The sequence below is a fragment of the Grammomys surdaster genome, unplaced genomic scaffold (genome assembly GCF_004785775.1).
Source record: "Grammomys surdaster isolate TR1022 unplaced genomic scaffold, NIH_TR_1.0 125780, whole genome shotgun sequence".
NCBI classification, from domain to species: Eukaryota; Metazoa; Chordata; class Mammalia; order Rodentia; family Muridae; genus Grammomys; species Grammomys surdaster.
The window spans coordinates 2,509,522-2,527,846 of record NW_021620611.1 but is presented as its reverse complement, the minus strand read 5'-3'; the positions used below and the strand labels follow the sequence as shown (position 1 = coordinate 2,527,846).

At 41.6% G+C, this 18,325-nt stretch overlaps 1 protein-coding gene across 3 annotated transcripts in view; it reads left to right on the top strand.

Annotated features, from left to right (window-relative positions):
* Psd3 (pleckstrin and Sec7 domain containing 3) overlaps nucleotides 1-18,325 on the top strand; it is a 435,293-nt gene that overhangs the window by 167,100 nt on the left and 249,868 nt on the right. For all 3 annotated transcript variants that reach the window (XM_028789051.1, XM_028789050.1, XM_028789052.1), the window contains exon 4: nucleotides 1,061-1,456. In XM_028789051.1, coding sequence (XP_028644884.1) covers nucleotides 1,061-1,456 — 396 coding nt within the window. The remainder of the gene's footprint in view (nucleotides 1-1,060; nucleotides 1,457-18,325) is intronic.

Genomic DNA, 18,325 nt, shown 5'->3' with positions numbered 1-18,325 from the left:
TGAGAAAACAGGCAGCTAAGGAACGCTGAGATCCAGAGACACAGTCCTCTCCAGGGAAGAGCACAGTAATTGTTAGTGTTTTAGAAGTTACTAGGTACTCTCCAGCTGTGAACTTGAAGTCCTTGCAGTTCTACTTTACATCAGCAGAGGGCAGCCTCTGGATTCTGACAGGGTCCTCGCTGGAGCATCTGGTCTTAAGTTAGAAAGTATTAATAACCAGTGAAAGTTCAGAACATTTTTGCTGATTGTTCGCTGTATCAAGTTTACATGATATTTGTATGCTTCTCTTAAAATTAATGATGATAGCCAGGCAGTGGTGGCACACGCCTTTAATCCCAGCACTTGGGAGGCAGAGGCAGGCAGATTTCTGAGTTCGAGGCCAGCCTGGTCTACAGAGTGAGTTCTAGGACAGCCAGGGCTATACAGAGAAACCCTGTCTCGAAACCTCCCCCCCCCAAAAAAAACAAAATTAATGATGATAGTCGTATGATCAGGATATGGCTGACTACAAAGAAAACTTGATATCTTATTCAAATATATGCTATAAAAGAGAGAAAACTAGTTTGAAACTTTATTAATTCTTTACAGATTATTGACATTATTAAGTCATTATTGACATTATTAAGTGTATTAAGAATATTTTAGCCTGGGTTTGGGGATTTAGGTTAGTAGTTAAGAGCACTTGTTGTGCTTGCTGAAGATATGGATTCAATTCCCAGTTCTCACATAGAGGTTCATAGTCATCTCTAACTTCATTTTCAGGGGATCTGATGCCTTCTTCTAACTTCTTTGGGCTCCAGGAATGCATGTGTTACATACATACATACATACATACATACATTCGAGCAAAGCACTCAAACACATAAAATAACCTAAAGGGAATACTTTAACCTAAGTAGGTTTCATATCTTTCTTCTCAAATATGTTAAGAAGCCATAAGATGAGCGAATATAGCAGTTACATGTATGTAACACTATCTTTTTTACATGGTTGGTTGAAGGCAGAAAATTGAAAAGAAAACAATTAATACTGAAAAATTTTGCTTTTCCTAATTTTCCAGGTTTCACGATCAAGAGGAGCACCTTAGGGGAGGAGATGATGACATTCTTGGGCCTGGATATACGGAGGACTCCACTGATGTGTACAGCAGCCAATTCGAAACTATTCTAGACAACACTTCCTTATACTACAGTGCAGAGTCATTAGAGACACTGTATTCAGAACCGGACAGCTATTTTAGCTTTGAAATGCCGCTTACTCCCATGATACAGCAGCGCATTAAAGAAGGTGGTCAGTTCTTGGAGAGGACCTCTGTGGGAGGACACAACGACGTACTGAGTGTGTCAGCAGATGGTGGCATAGTGATGGGCTATTCTACAGGGATCACCAACGGACTGTACGCTTCTGCCAACTCTGTCTACAGCAGAGGCCCTCAAGAGATTGCCTTCTGGGGAAGGTAGCAGTGCCATTCTCATTCATTTCATGGTGGTATTTTTTGTGGTATTCTCTCTTTGGGAAATCTAAGTGTAGGGTATATTTTAAATGAATGTGTCCAGTTTCTGTGAATGTGAGAAAATGATGTAAGTATCTGAAAGCTCAGGATTCACGAGAACAGCAACTGTAGTCTAGTAGTGTGTGGAACTGGCAGCAGTGACCATTGGCTGGCTTACTCTATGTGAATGGATACTGAGCACATAGTTGTAATGAGTAGTTGTTTACTCTGATGGTGCGGGCTCTAGACAGTGGCTTGTGCTGTAGAGAGAGCCTTTAGCTTTGCATTGGTAAGGTTTTTTCTTTCTCTGTTTTACCATCTTGGGATTGAATGACAATTTAGTTAGGGTACATATTCCTTAGCTCTCATCTGGCTATGTTGTGTCTACTTACGGGTTTCCATCCTTTCACCTGTTCTTGCCTGCCTCCTTACTTCATCTGCCTGCCACTTTGCATCTCTGTCAGCAGGAAGGGAATGCTAAACTATGTAAGTTTCATGAATTTAGTTTTGAAGTGTGTTTTCTATCTATGTATCTGGAGATGGTGGTGGAGGAGAGATTAAATGAGGATACAGTATTCTGAAGGTAGATGAAAAATATCAGGGCTTTTTTCTTTAAAATTCTGTTCACATTCCGGGTTTTCAGTAATTCTGTCTTTCCCAACAGCCTGTCCTGTGTTGGAATTTCCTGTAACCAGCATAGTTTTATGGTCCTTTGGAGTTCCATAATTGAGAACCCAAACATCTCAATACTGTAGATGCTTCCCTGTGTAACAGGTAGTGATTACTTGGTTCTCAGTGAGATGATGAAAGTCATGCAAGGTCTCAGAGGAAAAAGTTTTGGTCTGATATATTTGTTTATTCACTCTGAAACCTGGTTTTATTTTGTTTTCAAAATGGGGATAATGATGCCCTGTGTACCGTATAGCTATGAGAGTTAAAGGGTTAATGTAGCTGAAAGCACCTAGTAGGGTCTGCCTGCCAAGTCCATGTTGGATGTTATGTATCATGAAGAGGGATGCCTGGGGGTGGGGGGAGCACCCATGAGAGAAGGATGTATCCAGGGATGTGTTGCTGAGAGCAAGTGTTTCTAGAACAGGAGTGTTGCCATGAGCAGGGTGTTCCTGAAGTGTCTCTGGCTGGATTGTTCTGGAGAAAATGTCTGTCTTTCAATAGGGAATATTCTTGTAGTCTGTCTTATTATCATCTCTGTGACTGCAAATCTTGATAAAATGCTGAAGAACATGTAAAAGAATCCGGTGTGCTTCCAACCCAACTTTCTGCGGCATATAGAAGTTGTTTGTGTTGCACACAAAATCACGTTAAGAGTTAAGGTGGTTCAGGCTGTGGCATTCTATCTCAGAAGCCACAGGAGAGGAGTGTCAGAGAAAGTAAGAGATTAGAGACAGTAGACAGCCTACGAAATACTGGATGAAAGGTTTATTCCTTTGTACTTTTGTGCCTACACATTGACAAAGTAATCATTGCTGTCTTAGTTAGGGTTATTATTTCTGTGATGAAACACCATGACTAAAAGCAACTTGGGAGAGAGTTTATTTCACTTTATAGTTCCAAGTAACAGTTCATCATCAAAAGCAAGGGCAAGAAATCAAGTAGCACAGGAACCTAGAGGAAGGAGCTGATCCAGAGGCCATGGAGGGGTGCTGCTTACTGGCTTGTTCATCATAGCTTCCTCAGCCTGCTTTCTTATAGATCCCAGGACCACCAACTCAGGGATAGCACTACCTACAGTGGGCTAGGCCTTCCCCTATCAATAACTAAGAAAATATGTTACACCCTGATCTTATAAAGACATTTTCTCAGTTGAAGCTCCCTCCTTTCAGATAACTCTAGCTTGTGTCAAATAGATATAAATAGCCAGCAGAGGCCTCAAAGCTTAGTATGGGCAGAGCTACTTACAACACTAGAGTAACTCCTAGTGTTTTAGCATGTCAGATTACATAATGGTATCTATTGAGCTATCTTGAAGTAAGATTTCAGTTGTGCCACCTGGCTAAGGCAAGAAAGACTGAATTCCAGTGTAGAAAAGAAGTATCTTAGAGGGTGGTCTTCTGCAAGACCCCAGGCAAGGCGATTCCTCTCTTCCTGTACACTGCTAGTGGTTAGGACAGATAAGTTTCATGGGGCACTTTTTAGTGTTCTTTGTGTTGGCTCAAGGTAACAGATCATTATAAGTAGACAAAGCTTTACAACTTGAAAGGGAAAGACTCCGCCCGAACCCTTCCTAGTTTCTGCCGGGAGATGGGTGGGATAATCCGTTCTTGGTCACTGGTCATGGCTGGAGATTTCTTAAGGCAAGTCCAGGGGCAGTTCCGTGCAGCCAAGGTGGGTAACTCCACCTAGATCCTATCACTTGATCTGTTGTGGTAAAGGAGGTCTCTCAGGCCTGCTCAAGGCCGGGGGAAGGGCATGTTTTTATACAGACAGATGTCTGAATTCATCCGTTTTCAAGAATTTAGTTCCAAATGCTGAATTGGTTGCTACTGTTTTTGTTGCTGTTAGTGGTGTGTGTGTGTGTGTGTGTGCGCGCGCGTGCACACACGTACTGGTGTTTGTGAGGGGAATTGTTTAGGAGTGGTCTCTGGTGGTAAAAATTCCTTTCCTCTTTCAGTTTTCCAGTTAGTTTTTGTAGCTACTTTCTTATATACTTCAAAGAAGAAAATTCCCTTAATCTCTCATATTCAATATTTAGTTGGGGAGGTTCATTGAATACTTATCTTACTGTGTGTATTTTAAAGTATTATATAGAAATTTAAAGTATTAAATTATGTAGAAATTAAAGTATTATATAGAAAGTCTGCTGAGATCATGGATCCCGTATGAACAGGAATAGTTAAATTCTTCCACTGTGCTCTGACTGCTGACCATGTAGCTGCCTGTCAGCAGGAAATAGCTCACCTAGCTCTGCTCTGTAATGCAATATTTTAATGAAGGAGCAAAGAGCAGCATCCCCTCCCTTAGTGGTCCAGCTTGGGAGCCTCAGGCCCCCAGGGTTCAGCAGGCTATGTGAAGTCCAGTCACATGGCTCCAGAATTAGAAAGGATAATTAGAGACTTAAGTCACACATGTCCCCATGGGTTCCTTTGTGTCTGGGTGTTTCTCTCTCGCAGGCCTATCAGGAGATGACCACAACTCCAACCAGTAAGTGCTGTCTGACCTGAAGACTGCGAGCCACATGTGTTGTCCTTGTCTCCAGGAACCGTGGTGAATAATGTCCATTTCTCTTGAGCTGGGTCTGGACACAGGCGAAGTGAGACAGCATATACAGGAATATGTCAGCAGCTTCTTTCCTGGTTCTCTCAACTATAAGAAACTGCTCTAACATATGTTTTATTGTGTGAAAAATATGTTTTATAGTTTAGTTTCTTAGGTTTTCTCTCAGGGTAGGAGTTCGGCAGCAGAGGTGAATTGCATCTGTGAGCAGCTGATATGCCTGAGGGAAGTGCTTCTCTGTTCAGTGCCCTGAAGTTGATATTTGTGGGTTTCTGCTTTCCTCTTGCCCTTCCTCCTCCTTCCTCTCAAAGGGAATGCTATGCTATTTCTTCTTCAGCCTTTTTCTCTCCTTAGTGCTTTCTGCTTGGGAAGATGTAACTTGAAAGAGCAGTGATAAAGAAATTAGCTAAAGTACAATTTAAGGAAATTTTCTAGATCCTCAATTTAAAAGCAGAAAGGCATATGCATAGTTATTAAAGTAAGAGAATAACATCATGTGGTGTTTGCTTAGCTGGTGAATGTAAAATCTAGGCTTTACTAAGTGTCTCCAGAGACTCATAGAAGTCTGCACTTTTCTTCTGTCATTAGGGACAGGGCACACTGCTGCCTCCTGGTTTAGTGGTGGGTGGACGTGGCTCCAGGAATCTCTCAAGTGTTTTTACGGTCTAAATATTTTTTTTCTGCAGAAAAAGAAGTTCTCATTTTTCTCTTCCTAAGTTTCTGAAGTGGTTTTAGTGGTGAAATTATATTTTTTTGTTTTTGTTTGTTTTCCCATTTGAGAGTCCTTGCCCAGTTGTTTGTTTTGTTTGCGTGTTTGTTTGGTTTTTTGTGTTCATGGAGGGGTCACTCCTGTAGAGTTCACAGTGAAACCTAATTTTAAATGTTACTTTAGTTATTTATTTAGTAGGGATGTAATTGTGAAAAAAAATCTCTAATAAATAGAAAATAAAATTAATAGTAACTATTATAATGGAAGAAGTAACATATAAGATGAAGCCAAAAAGAAAAAGAAACACAAATCAAGAAAGGGCAATCAGGTGGCTAACAGTGTAAGGGGCTTAGTAAAAGACAGGAGACAGGAAATCTCTGCTGCTAAGAGTAGAAGCCTGGAGAGTGAGCCAGCCACTCCTCAGCACCCTCTACTGTCAGACAAACTCTCCCAGCCCTGGGCTGTCAGAGGCTTCCTGTAACAAGGCTTTCCCATACAAAGCACATGCAGTAGGGGAGTGGGGTAGGGAGCCTAAACATGGGGGTTAAGAGCAGCTTCATCTTGGACAACTCGATTCATTTGGGGAAATCGACCCTTTATTTGGTAGAGTAGAAATGTCCTTACCAACCAACTTAATTTTGGTATATGAATTTGCAAGAGTGTGAGATTTAATCTGTTTATGGTTTACACAACCATCTGTGTAATTGTTCAAAGTATAATGTGAAAATAGATGAGAAAAATCTTGGTAAAGATAAAAACACACACAAAGATTGGGTCAGTGTTTCAATATGGGACAGTTAGGTCAAGGTGACTTTAGACTTCAAACACAGATCTAACTCACTGAACCCAGAAACTGTCACAAGGAGTTACATACAGAATGCAGGTTTGTAGGAGTCACCTGGCAAGTTCAGCTTTAAACACGTTGCATTCGTTTTTTTTTTGTTGTTGTTGTTTTGGGGGGGTTTTCAAGACAGGGTTTCTCTGTGTAACCCTGGCTGTCCTGGAACTCACTCTGTAGACCAGGCTGGCCTCGAACTCAGAAATCCACCTGCCTCTGCCTCCCAAGTGCTGGGATTAAAGGCATGCACCACCACTGCCCGGCAACACGTTGCATTTGTGAAGTGCAGTGGCCAGTCATTTCTTAGAGGGCTGGTGGACTGTGGCATGGAAGGTCATTAGAGAGACACTGGAAGCATCTTCTTACTGACATACACTTTTCAAAGGAGGGGGTGTGAAGACAGTTATACTTGGAGGAGCCTGGGTGTCCATTGTGGACCTACTAATTTTTTTGAACAAAATATAATTTACAAGGGCTTTGCAGATTTTGGCGTGAGGATTGACCTAGAGTTGGTCTTTTATCAAATACAACTTGAAATGATAAAGGTGTGGAGCTAAGAAGCTATAACAAGGAGGGGTGTGGCCTTAAGTAAAAAAACATGAATGGCTAACATTTTCCTTGGGTGAGATGCTGTTAACATTTATTTATTTATTTATGTATTTATTTATTTATTTATTTATGGTTAACGATATTTTATATACACACCAATGCAATACTTTTGTTGTTGTTTGGTGGTGGATATTTTTAATCTTAATCTAATCTGATAGATGTTACTGTTCTCATCCAGAATTAATTAGCTTCCCAAACAAAATACATAGAGCCAGGCCTGGCAATACTTGTCTGGATCTCAGCAGGCAAGAGAATTGGGAGTTTAAGACCAGCCTCAAGTATATAGTGAGTTCAAGTCTCACCCTCAAAAACACTAAAAGCAATTTTAAGAAATGGAAAATTGAGAACACATCTGACAGATTCTGTCAGTGGTTCCTGTGTGTGTAACTACGCTCGGCAAATTTAGAGAAAGGCACTTCTAATGTTTGCTTTTTTCAGCTAGAAATAGTCCCTTTACAATGGTCTTCAAACGATCTGCAAAGAACACATCTATCCATCCATTAGTGCTGACACAGAGACACAGTGAACTAAGAAACAGTGGTAGCAGATGCTTTAAACGTATTCCCCTGCACAAACAGGAATGGTTTAAGACATTCATGCGATGCTTGGAGTCGGTGACTAAGTAAGATGTCTGCTCCTGCTTTTAGCTGAAGGGTAACACAACAGCAGACTTGTAGGCTATCCCTTCAAAGACAGAAGAGGTGATTTATATATCCTTGATTCAGAGATACTTTTGAGCACTCACCAGGTCCTTACAGAGTGGCTTTTGCCATCTCCAGATATGACTTAAGCACATCTTTATACTGACAAAGAAACCTCCTCAGAGATAGTCATGTTTAAAAAGACAGAATAGGAACTTTTCTCTTTCAGATGGGATGAAGACTTCATATTTTTCAGAGTCTTCCATGAACTAAACACTCTTTCCTCTTCCTCTTCCTCAGGGTTTCCTGGGCCCTGAGGGAAGGGATTTGATATAGACAGCCTGCTTAGGGCTGAGTGTTCCAAGGCCTCTCATTATGTTTGGCTATGTGTCTCTGTATTTTTTCGAATCTGCTGCAATAAGATGCTTCTCTGATGATGTCTCAGCAAGTCACTATCAGTGCAATATTTAACTGTCAGAGGAAGTGATAACATTCTTTCAGCAGAGGTCCCTTAATGCTCTATCTACAAAGCCAGATATTTTACACTAATGCTTGCTTGTGGGAAAAGATACAGACTGTGTTTGACGAAATAGTTCTCTGGGTCTTGGTGAGCTGACTCAGTGGGCAAAAGTACTTACTGTGCAAAGCTGGCAATCTGAATTTGATCCCTGAAACCTATGCAAAGATAGAAAGAACTCACTCTAAAAACTGTCCTTTATATATGAGTCATGTCTTGCATGGCCCTATACATATCACACATAACAACAACAACAACACACACACACGCACACGTACACACATATTGAAGTTTGGACCTACTAGGCCATAGAACATCTTTGAGCTGTACAATTTTAGAATTGCAGTTCTCAAAACTGGGGACATGTTAGAAATAGGGGCATCTCTCTCAGTTTCTATGGGACTGTTTTCCTTCCGGGGGTGGGGATCACATGGACATTGACAGTTTGCTAGGTGATTATGACGTGAAGCCTAGGTTGTCAAGCCCCCTGCCACTCGTAGTGTGGTTGTCAGACTAGCAGCATAGGCATCATCCGTTCAGGGTGATCCAGACCTTCCTTTTTATCTAGGAAGACGGAATGCTCTCTAAACTGTCTTCCACTGCTTGGTTGGCAGCCTGTGATGCTATGGGGGATGGGTGGACTTTTGAGAGCTGAGCCTAGTTAGAGAGAGAGGGCATGCCCTTGATAGGAGTGGTAGGACTCTAACCTCCTTCATTCACCTTCATGAGGTGAACAGTTTTGTTTGGTTTCATGAGGTCTCGCCTTGCCACACATCTAAAGCAATGGGACCAAGAGGCTAGACTGAAACCTGTGAACTTGTGATCCCTAACAGATCTTTTCTGTTTTCAAATTGTCTCAGGCATTTTTTTCCCACAGTGGTGGGAAGCTAACTAACATGTTTAGTGGTGAAGTATGTGGATTCTTAAGTTCACATTTTATTCCTATTTTTTGTTTTGTTTTGTTTTTTCAAGACAGGGTTTCTCTGTGTAGCCCTGGCTGTCCTGGAACTCACTCTGTAGACCAGGCTGGCCTCAAACTCAGAAATCCTCCTGCCTCTGCCTCCCAAATGCTGGCATTAAAGGCGTGCGCTGCCCGGCTATTCCTATTTTTCATTTGAGATAACATCTTACCAATATGGTATGAGTTGACAATTTACTAAAATGTTGTGAGCCCTCAAAAATTTATATTGTCAATAATAATAAGGGTTTGACTTATCTCTACAACATCTTCAAGGTGATTCTATATCAATGAACTATGGTAGGATAGACTTAATATATTGTATACGTGTAATGATAATTCTAAGAGCCTCAGATTATTTGTAAATGTAAGGAGTTATAATAGCTTTATTATTGTCTTTAAAATATTCGATTTATTAGCTTCAATTGAATACAAATTGTGTAAATTTTTTGGCCAAGATTAATATTATGGTCTTTTAGGATTGAGAGGAGAAGAGGTATTGAATGAAATCATTGTACTGTGAAACAGATCTTAGAAGTAGATTTCACTTGGCAGTCACTTAGGTATTTTAGGAGTTCTCATAATATGATACTTCTTTAGTTCAGGTCCAGCTCACTACTAGGCCATATCTTTCTGAAATCACTGATAAGATAGTGGGGATGCATTGGACTAAATTGTATTGACTGACCAGCTTAAGGAACAGCTGTTCTCAGTTGCTCCAGGGATAATTGGTGTGCGTGGCCTGGGGAACCTGGCTGAGGCCCCCAGGTCAAAAGTCTCTGTGAGCATATATAATCTTATGTGTTTCTGTTTATAAGGTAACTTTTAGTTCTTCTTCCTCTTCCCATCCTACAGAATAGCCCAGGTGAGGGGAGAAATAGGCAAAGAAAGCATTGCAGTCCATTGATCCCCTTTTCCTTTAGGAGCTCTGGTAGAGACTCTGGTATCCATTAGTTGAGTCTGGAGGCTGGGTCTGGATCAGATTTCTCAATTACTCTTGTCCCTGTTCTCCCCCAGATGCTTTTGTGGCAGTTGTTGCCCTTGTCTGACAGCTGTGAGTGTGGCCTGTCCACTTCTGGCTGACTATAGTGGAATTTGAACAAAAGGACAATAAATATTTTCACAGGGTGATTGCAGAAAAAACAGAAGCCAAGTCAGGATGAAAATAGAAAAGCACCAGCCACTGCACTATGTATCAAACATGTCTTTAACTAGTTGTCAAATAAAGGAACTAAGTCCGTTTTGTTCACTGAGAATAAGTGAGCTATTAGACATCCTGTCTTTTAACATGGTGCCTTTAAAACCTTGGTGCTTTTATAAAAGACTGCTCAAGCAACTTATTTTAGAATGGTGTTGAATGAGCATTTCCTCTCCTTAAACGGCAACTACCCCAATTATGCCGAGAACTCTGCTGTCTTTCCCTGCTACTCTATCTCCTCTGGCTTTTAAACAGTTAAGTGGGAGGTTTATGAGGTCATGTGTGACTTCACTGGGTCTGGACTTTTGAAGTAGGTCTGTTGGAGGGAAGCTGCTTGTTTAGAAGGAAGGCTGGGAAGAGGGGCAGGACTCCTTCAACTTCTTTCAAGTTCTTATCCCACAGGCAGCCCCCAAGGGGATACAGTGGCATTCTGGGAGAATGTCACTGTTCAGTCAGTGTGTAGCAGTGTGTATTCACACAGAAGCAGCGTCAGAAGTACGTTGAAAGAGCCCTTACGGAAGCTGAAAGTTTGCTGAGCAGATGGAACAGGGGTGTTCTCTTCGTACTCCTGACAGATTCATGGGACAGACTGTTTGCTGACAGAGGTAACAGGAATTTGGGTTGAGTGTCTTTGTCTGGTCCCTGGTCCTAGGCAGTCTGGATTATGTACAAATGTAGTCATAGAAAAAGCCTCGGGTTTGAAAATGTTTAATTTCAAATATAAACCATTATAGGACAGTCTTTGAGAAAATGTTAAAATGCTTCTATTTTATCAGTAAGGCTGACAGGAATGAGGAGGGTACTTACTGCATAGAGGTGATTGGGCACACGAAGAGTTTCCCTGTGGAGCCACGTTGCTGTTGGAGGCAATTACCCATAGCTTGGTGCTCTTAGACTCTGATTACATCTTTGGTAACTCTGAGCTTCTAGCAGGGAGAAGGCCATCACTTTGAGCATGGTCATTTAGTGGTCCATTTTGTTTCACAAGGATTCCATTTGTGTCACTCCTCTGAGAAAAAAAGTTGGCTTTATAGTTAATATGGAAAAATGAGTCATCTTAGAATTTAGGGATAGGTTTGCTTCTTCAAAGGCTACCCAGTTATCTAAGGAAAAATCTATTTCAGCTCTGACTTGTTTCTGGAAAAGTGTTTGTCTGCTGTCATGCTCAACAGACACAGACTAAGGGACTACAGTAACACTGAAGAGTTAGATAGGGCATGAGTGGGTGTGGCCCACTGATAATCCCACCCATCCTCAGATGGTTGGTTTAGTAGACTCACCCACCCAAACTGAGGATACCAGCCTTGAATTCTCAGAGGATTTAGCTGATTACATAACTAGCTTGCTGATATGTATGTATTGGTCAAGTTGCCATTTCTTGACTTGAGCACAGAATTTTTTTATAGTACTTTACAGTGCCATTCATTATTATTATTATTGACCAATCAGTATAAAATTTTGACCTCTTACATCTGGATATTTTGTTTCACTTTCCTCAAAGTACAGAGAGAATTCATGGCGTAGAAAATGCACTGAACGTGTTTGTGGGAGGCATAGTACAGTGCTTAGAGGTCACAGCCTGTAGCTTTAAATTTCCCCTCTAGTCCATAAGGTTTGGCTTCTGCTAAGTTCCTGAAACACTCTGGAAGCTCAGTTTCTATGTTAAGTAGGGATGCAAATGGTATCCCTCCTGAGGGATAGCTATTGTAAAGGCTAACTAAAGTGCAACAAGTAAAAGCAGGTACAGAGTTTGTCTGCACTAGGGAAAGCTCAATAAATGTTGGCTTGGGCTATTATCATTGTTTAAGTTGTGTTTCCTTCTGTTAGGTACTCAAGAAGACTTTGTTAGGGAACACTAGTAAAGCATAGAGGAGCTCAGGTTGTCCACGTTCGTGGGGCTTTGTGATCAGGCTTCAGGCAGCATGTCTATTTCTCATGCCAGTCAGGCATTTCTCTGATGCAGCCTCCCATGTAAAGGGATGAGCAGAGGAGTGGGGATAGCCAAGTGTAGCTCCATCAATACTTGTGAAAACTTTTCTGGTTTCAGGCCTGTGACGCCATACCAGTTTTAGCATCGTAGACTGCAGGGAACAGGACAATATGCATGTGATACACAGGAGGTGCTAGGTAGAAAGGACTGCTGGGATACAGGCCTGTGTCCCTAGATGCAGGCCCTCTGCTGTGCAGTGGTGGCTGTTTTTATAGGCTTATCTGTAGCTCCAGCTTTGCCCTTTGGATCTTTTTCCTCAAGCCAGGCAGCTTGCAGCAGTATGAACTATGCATACCTCCTTATTTCACCATCTGTTATTATGGATATCTTTTTCATTATCAAGACTGAGCAAAATTTGTGAAAATGACTAGCACAGAGTAAGTACTGAATGTATTTTTACTCCTCCCCAAATTGCTCTATTTCTGCTGTTATAGTCAAGGGAAGTTTATCATTTCTAAATAAGACTTTTTATGCTGCAGTGCATTGCAAAGGTCTTATGTCTAGACTGTGGTTCCAAAACTTTTGATTAAAATACTTTCCTTGAGCTGAGCATGGGGTGCATACCTGTAATCTCAGACTTGAGAATTACAGGGACAGGAATCAGACTGTCTTGGCTACATAACAGTTTTGAATCAGCCTGGGATGGCTGAGACCCTGGGACTATAATGGCAACAGTAATAATTGTCTTGTGTTACTAGTTTATATTATTAATGTCAGCCTTTCTTTTTATCTTGATAATAGTTCAATGTGGGTTGTTATCCTTACAAGTGTTAAATTAGATTTTAATCTAGTTTTCAAAAATATTATGAAAAAAATACAGTGCCAGTGGTAAAAATCAAATAGAAATCCTTATTTCATGGCAGGAGCCTCTGTTGACAGTTCCCAGTGTGCCTTTGAAAGGCAGAGTCTATGAAGTTTTGGGGGGGATTTTAGTTGAAGCTATCTTTCTGGTGTAAAAGTACAAATGTGGTTTGGAAAGTTCTGTCAGGTTTGTTATGTCTTTGAACAGTTAAGTCCCTCCTCCTAGTTCCACAGGGTTTGGAATGTTTGGGAGTGCCCTTGCAGGGAAGCTGCCTGCACAGCCAAGTCTTGTCACCCAGAGCCCAATGTACTTGACAGGCCTGACTCTGCCCATAGGACTGCAGGTCATCTGAGCAACCTTGAGTTCTTGAGGATAGTCAAGGGTTCAGAAAGCCCTGGAAAACCTCTGTCTTGAAGCTTTGTGTTCCAGAAAGGGTTTTAGTCATTGCTCTGCTGGTCTGAGGGTGGGGTTCAGTCAGCCCTTTGGTCTGCTGTTGTGTTTGGCTTAGAGTCACCAGCACTGGGTGGGGAGAATATAGGAATTGTTAAACTGAACATGGAATTGCAGGACTATGTTCAACTTCCAGCCTTACTGTTTACCACCTGTGGCCTTGGTCGAGAGGACTCTGCTCTCAGTTTCTTTACTTGTAGAGTGGAATGACTAGGAAATAACATAATGTATATGAAAGTGCCAGATAGTGCAGCATGCTCTGTGGATTGTTTATAAAACTAGCTAATTATTATCTGATTTAGGCAGACTAAACATTCATTCAAGATTTAGAAAAGGGGGAGAAAGTGTACTGTAACTAGCTGGTGTCCTTCGACTGAGTTGCATGTGCTTGCGGATGTTTTTGTCCTGTTTGTACATGAATACCAGTGACATGCCTTAAAACTTGTGTTCATAAGGGAGGGAATTCCTGTGTAGTTTCTGTGCTCAGATTGTTCTCAAATAAGCCACCTTTTTGTTGAGGTCCTGGTTTATGTAGCAGAAGCTATGAGAACATAGGTTGACCATATTCTGGGACTGATTGTCAAGACTGGAAGTCAGTCTTTAGCTCTCAGTTCCCAATCTTCCAAAGCAGAGGATAGACTAAAGACCTTTTTGAGTGTAGAGGATATAGAGGCCATCTCCCAACTTCTACCTTCCTCCTGCTTTGCTGTACCATAATTTTAGAGGACAATATCTGATTCCAAGTTTAGGAAAACTTCTTTAAAAATGTATTAAATCTTTGGGAAATTTATATAATGTATTTGACTGTATTCTCTCTAAACTCTTTCCCTAACTTCTCACTGGTCCACTCTTACCTCTCTACCCCTCTAATTTCTTATCTTTTTTTTTTTAATTTTAATTTTTTAAAAGCATTCATTGACTCCAGTTCATGTCATCAGTATATTTCTGATGCAAGCCTATCCACTAGAGCATGGTAGACATACCAAGAGCCACACCCTTAAAAAATCCACAGGGTCTTCCTCACCCTGAAGCCATCTTGTCAATGGCTGTGAGGCAAACTGGCCATCAGGTTTGACCCTTTGTGCCATCTTATAGGTTCATGAGAGAAAGGGTTAATTAAGCCATGAGTTGATGACAGTTTGATATTGTCCTGCATTTTCTGACAGTTTGACCTTGAAGAGCTGGTGTGTTTCGTATCATGACTTTGAGCTTGACCTGGACTGAGTTTACCGTAGGTATATAGCTGAGCATTTTCTAAAGATTAACAGTGAAAGAAGCCAAGAGTCCATATAAAGCACAGTCAAAGATTGTCAGTCTGCACATCATACGCAGTAGTGAATTCCCTGGGTCTAAGGATAAGTTTAGTGGCCATTCTTGAGTCTCCTCAGATGGGGAGTGTCAGCATTCTGTCTAAGCTCTATCCCACAGTTACCTGGCAACAGCCAGGTAAGCTCCACACTATACTTACCTGGCAATAGCCAGGTATGCCTCTACTTCTCTGTCTCTGTGTCTGTCTCTGTCTCTCTCTCCCTCTCTGTCTGTCTGTGTCTCTCTCTGTCTGTCTCTGTCTCTGTCTCCCTCCCTCCCTCCCCCCTCCCCCCCCTGCCTTTCTCTGCCTCTACTACCCTCTTAGCTCCCTTCCCCATGCCCTGAATAAATTCTATTCTATACTATACCAGTGTGTGACTGGTCCCTCAGGGGGAAGGGATGCCTTAGCATGGGCCCTCAGAGGCACCCCCTTTTCCCATACCTGACTACACCTTCATAGAACATATGTGAGTGTTTCAACCTGATCTTACAAAAGTAAGTTTTTTTTTAATATAAAGAGAAAACAAATCAAACTAAAGTAACAAAGTACTGAGTTGTGAAATATAAGTTGAACATAATTAGGCTACTTCTGTGGTTATCTGACATGAGAGTGGACAGGCATGATTCTTTTTCATCCCTGGTCTTGGAAGTTGCAAGGATGAGCCCAGCTACATATTGTTTCTGAGCTGCAGGGTTGACTTGGCTACCTCAGACTGGGAGTCAGCCATGCACTAAGTCAGCAGATTCAGCCTCTCTTCCTGTGGATGTCTCAGGACTGCATAACTCTACAGAGAGACTGAAGAGGTCTGTCTGCAGGAACAAGACTGTAGGCCAAGGACAGCCTTCCCAAATTGTGTTATCAGAGTCCACCCATGGTTGGCTGGTGTAGAAGTAATTTCTGTTTTACATTGAATTCAGTTTTAGGAAAATATCTGAAGTCCAATATAATTATATATAAATTTGGTTATAATCTGAATTGATATCTTCATATCATGTACCATATTTTTGATTCTCTGATGCCTTTCCCCTAAAAATGTTCTACTCTGGCTATTTATATTTGCTCTTGGTGTTTGGATGGCAGGTGTTCTACACCAGACTTTCCTAACTCTGCCTTTTTTTCCTGTATTCAAAATTGTTCAAGATGCCAAAGGTCCCTTTCCTTCGATAAAACTTAGTAACAGTTGACGAACAGGACTGTTAGTTGCTCAAATCTTATGTTTTTGCACATATAAGGCCAGTGTGACTCTGAAGAACCCAGATACTTGTCTACAGACTCAGCATTAGCCATGTATCTGTCTTCTATAAGGTATAAGTAGTCATTAGGAGAGCCTGTGCTAAGTGTTGGAAAACTTGGGTCCTGGCTGTGCCAGTATTTAATTTCTCAAGTTCTTAACCCCCCTTCTCTGAAGCATTCATATTCTCATTTGGATGAATAAATAATTCATAGTCTATTCTAGCTACAAAATTCCATTAGTTGACTCCATGAAATCATAGTACTCTGGCTCCTTATATTAACTCTTGGAGACTAGTTAGAGTCTAATCTATGGAAAAATTTAAAAATTCAGGAGGCCATAGACTTGGAGCAATGGAATATAACATGAAAGTAGCAATAGTGGTCACAGATGGTTGGATCTTTAGAATGGAGGGAGAAACATTTCCCTTTCTTTGGCAGTAATGTTTGGGTTGTCCATTAGGCCGGTTGCCTTTTTTGTTGTTTTTGTATGGAAGAGATATGTATTGGTTACTTTTCTCAAATTGAGTTCACTTGTGTCTTGGCATGTGCATTTTAAAGCCCTGTAAGGCCCCTGGAGTGGGGAGACCCCCACTCAAGCCACAGGAGATTGCGACCATCAGAATCACAGGAGACCCGAACTTGCTGCAAACTGCAAAAGGCTTTATTTCCGGATTTCGGGGTATAAGTTGGCTGAGGCTGATGCTCACAAGGGGATCGTCGACCCGGATGCTCAGGAGCCAGGTGTATTTAAAGGAGAAAACCGCAAACCAGAGGGGTGAAGGGAGAAATAAAAAAAAAAAGGAACAGTAGTTAGTCATAAACCAAGGTGGGGAGTGGGAAACATCCTGTACACATTTTTCTCAGGAATGTGACCTTACCCTAGCCCATTGTGGTCAGTCCTTTCCCGGAGTATCTTGACCAACCTGTATTTGTAGTTCTGCTATTCTTTTTCGGAACGACCTGGCTGACTTGCCCCCTGGCTAATTCTTTCTTTGGGTGGCCAGCTAGTTCCTGGAACCTAGGCCTGTGAACCTGCCAACCTTAATTCAGATGAGGGGGGTCTCAAGCTTCTCTATGAATTGTTATATCCTTACACCCCTAATTGTATCTAATAAAGGAAAGTACGGCAGCAAGGAGAGTACAGTCTTTCTTCTCTCTCTGAAACGACTGACCATAGGCTCTGGCTTCTTCAGCCTTGCTCAGAGGGTTCTTGTTCTCACATGAGGCAGAGATGATGCCACATGGTGTTCTTGGCCTTTTATCTCTTGGATCCCAGTCATGCTGTAATTCTCTCATGATTCCTAGCTATGCAGGGTATACTATATTGTAGATAAACAGTTTCTCTCTTTATAACTGAAAATGTTGGCTTCTAAGATCCAAAACCTGGGGACACGCTCCCTCCGAAACTCAAGGACAGGACTCCCTGCAATTAACATGAGGTTTAATGATTCCAGTATACTGGGGTTCTCTTGCATGCAAGCAAGAAGAGAACCCCGAGTTGGAGCTAAGAATAGCTTTTATACGGTCTAGGGGGTAGAATAGAGAAACAGTGACTAGGCACAATATGATTGGCAGAACAGTGTGACTTTTAAACTGTTGGTCTTTGGGGAATGAGGTGGCAAGGACTTCCCTTGTCTATCTACCTTGCTCTAGGCCTTCCTCACCCGCAGGTGGGTTCCCTCCCCTGTGACCTGAGGAATGTTAATCAGCCTCTCCCTCCTCTGAATGTTAATCTAGCAAGTGTCCTCTGACTAAGGAATGGGACAGTGGGATTCTTTTAATCTTAAATTTAAACTGAGACCCGAAAATCCCACATTTAGACCCAAAAGTCTTACAAAAACACACTATGGAAGTATCACAGTGGATTTTCTTGTTCTTCACATTACAAGAAAGTGACCATGCCACCCACTTCTCAGATCTCATCTTTAAAATGAGATAGTGAAACTAGGCACCAGCTAGTATTTTCCAGAGCCAGACATGAGCTTGTGACTTCTTTCCCCTCCAGTAATGCTGTCAGAGAGGAGAGGCCATGAAGGAAAAGAGCTAGGATTAGGAGTTTTTTTCTGTCTCCTGTGCAGCTCCTAACCTCTTCGAGGTGGAGGCTATCTTTTAGTTTTTTTGACAGCCCTAAGTTCAGGTTTCCACAAAATGCTTTAATATTGATTGTTCCTTTTTGGTCAGTGCAATAATTTGGGCATTTATTTATCAAGTTGTCAGCAGTTTAGAGCTCTCTGCTTGGAGTTGTCTGTAAACAGTTGCTCCCAGCCCATCTTCCCTGCCTGGGCAGTATTGCTTTTGAACTATGTGCTTTTATTATGTGGAAGATGGTTCTCTCTTGGGAGCCTCAT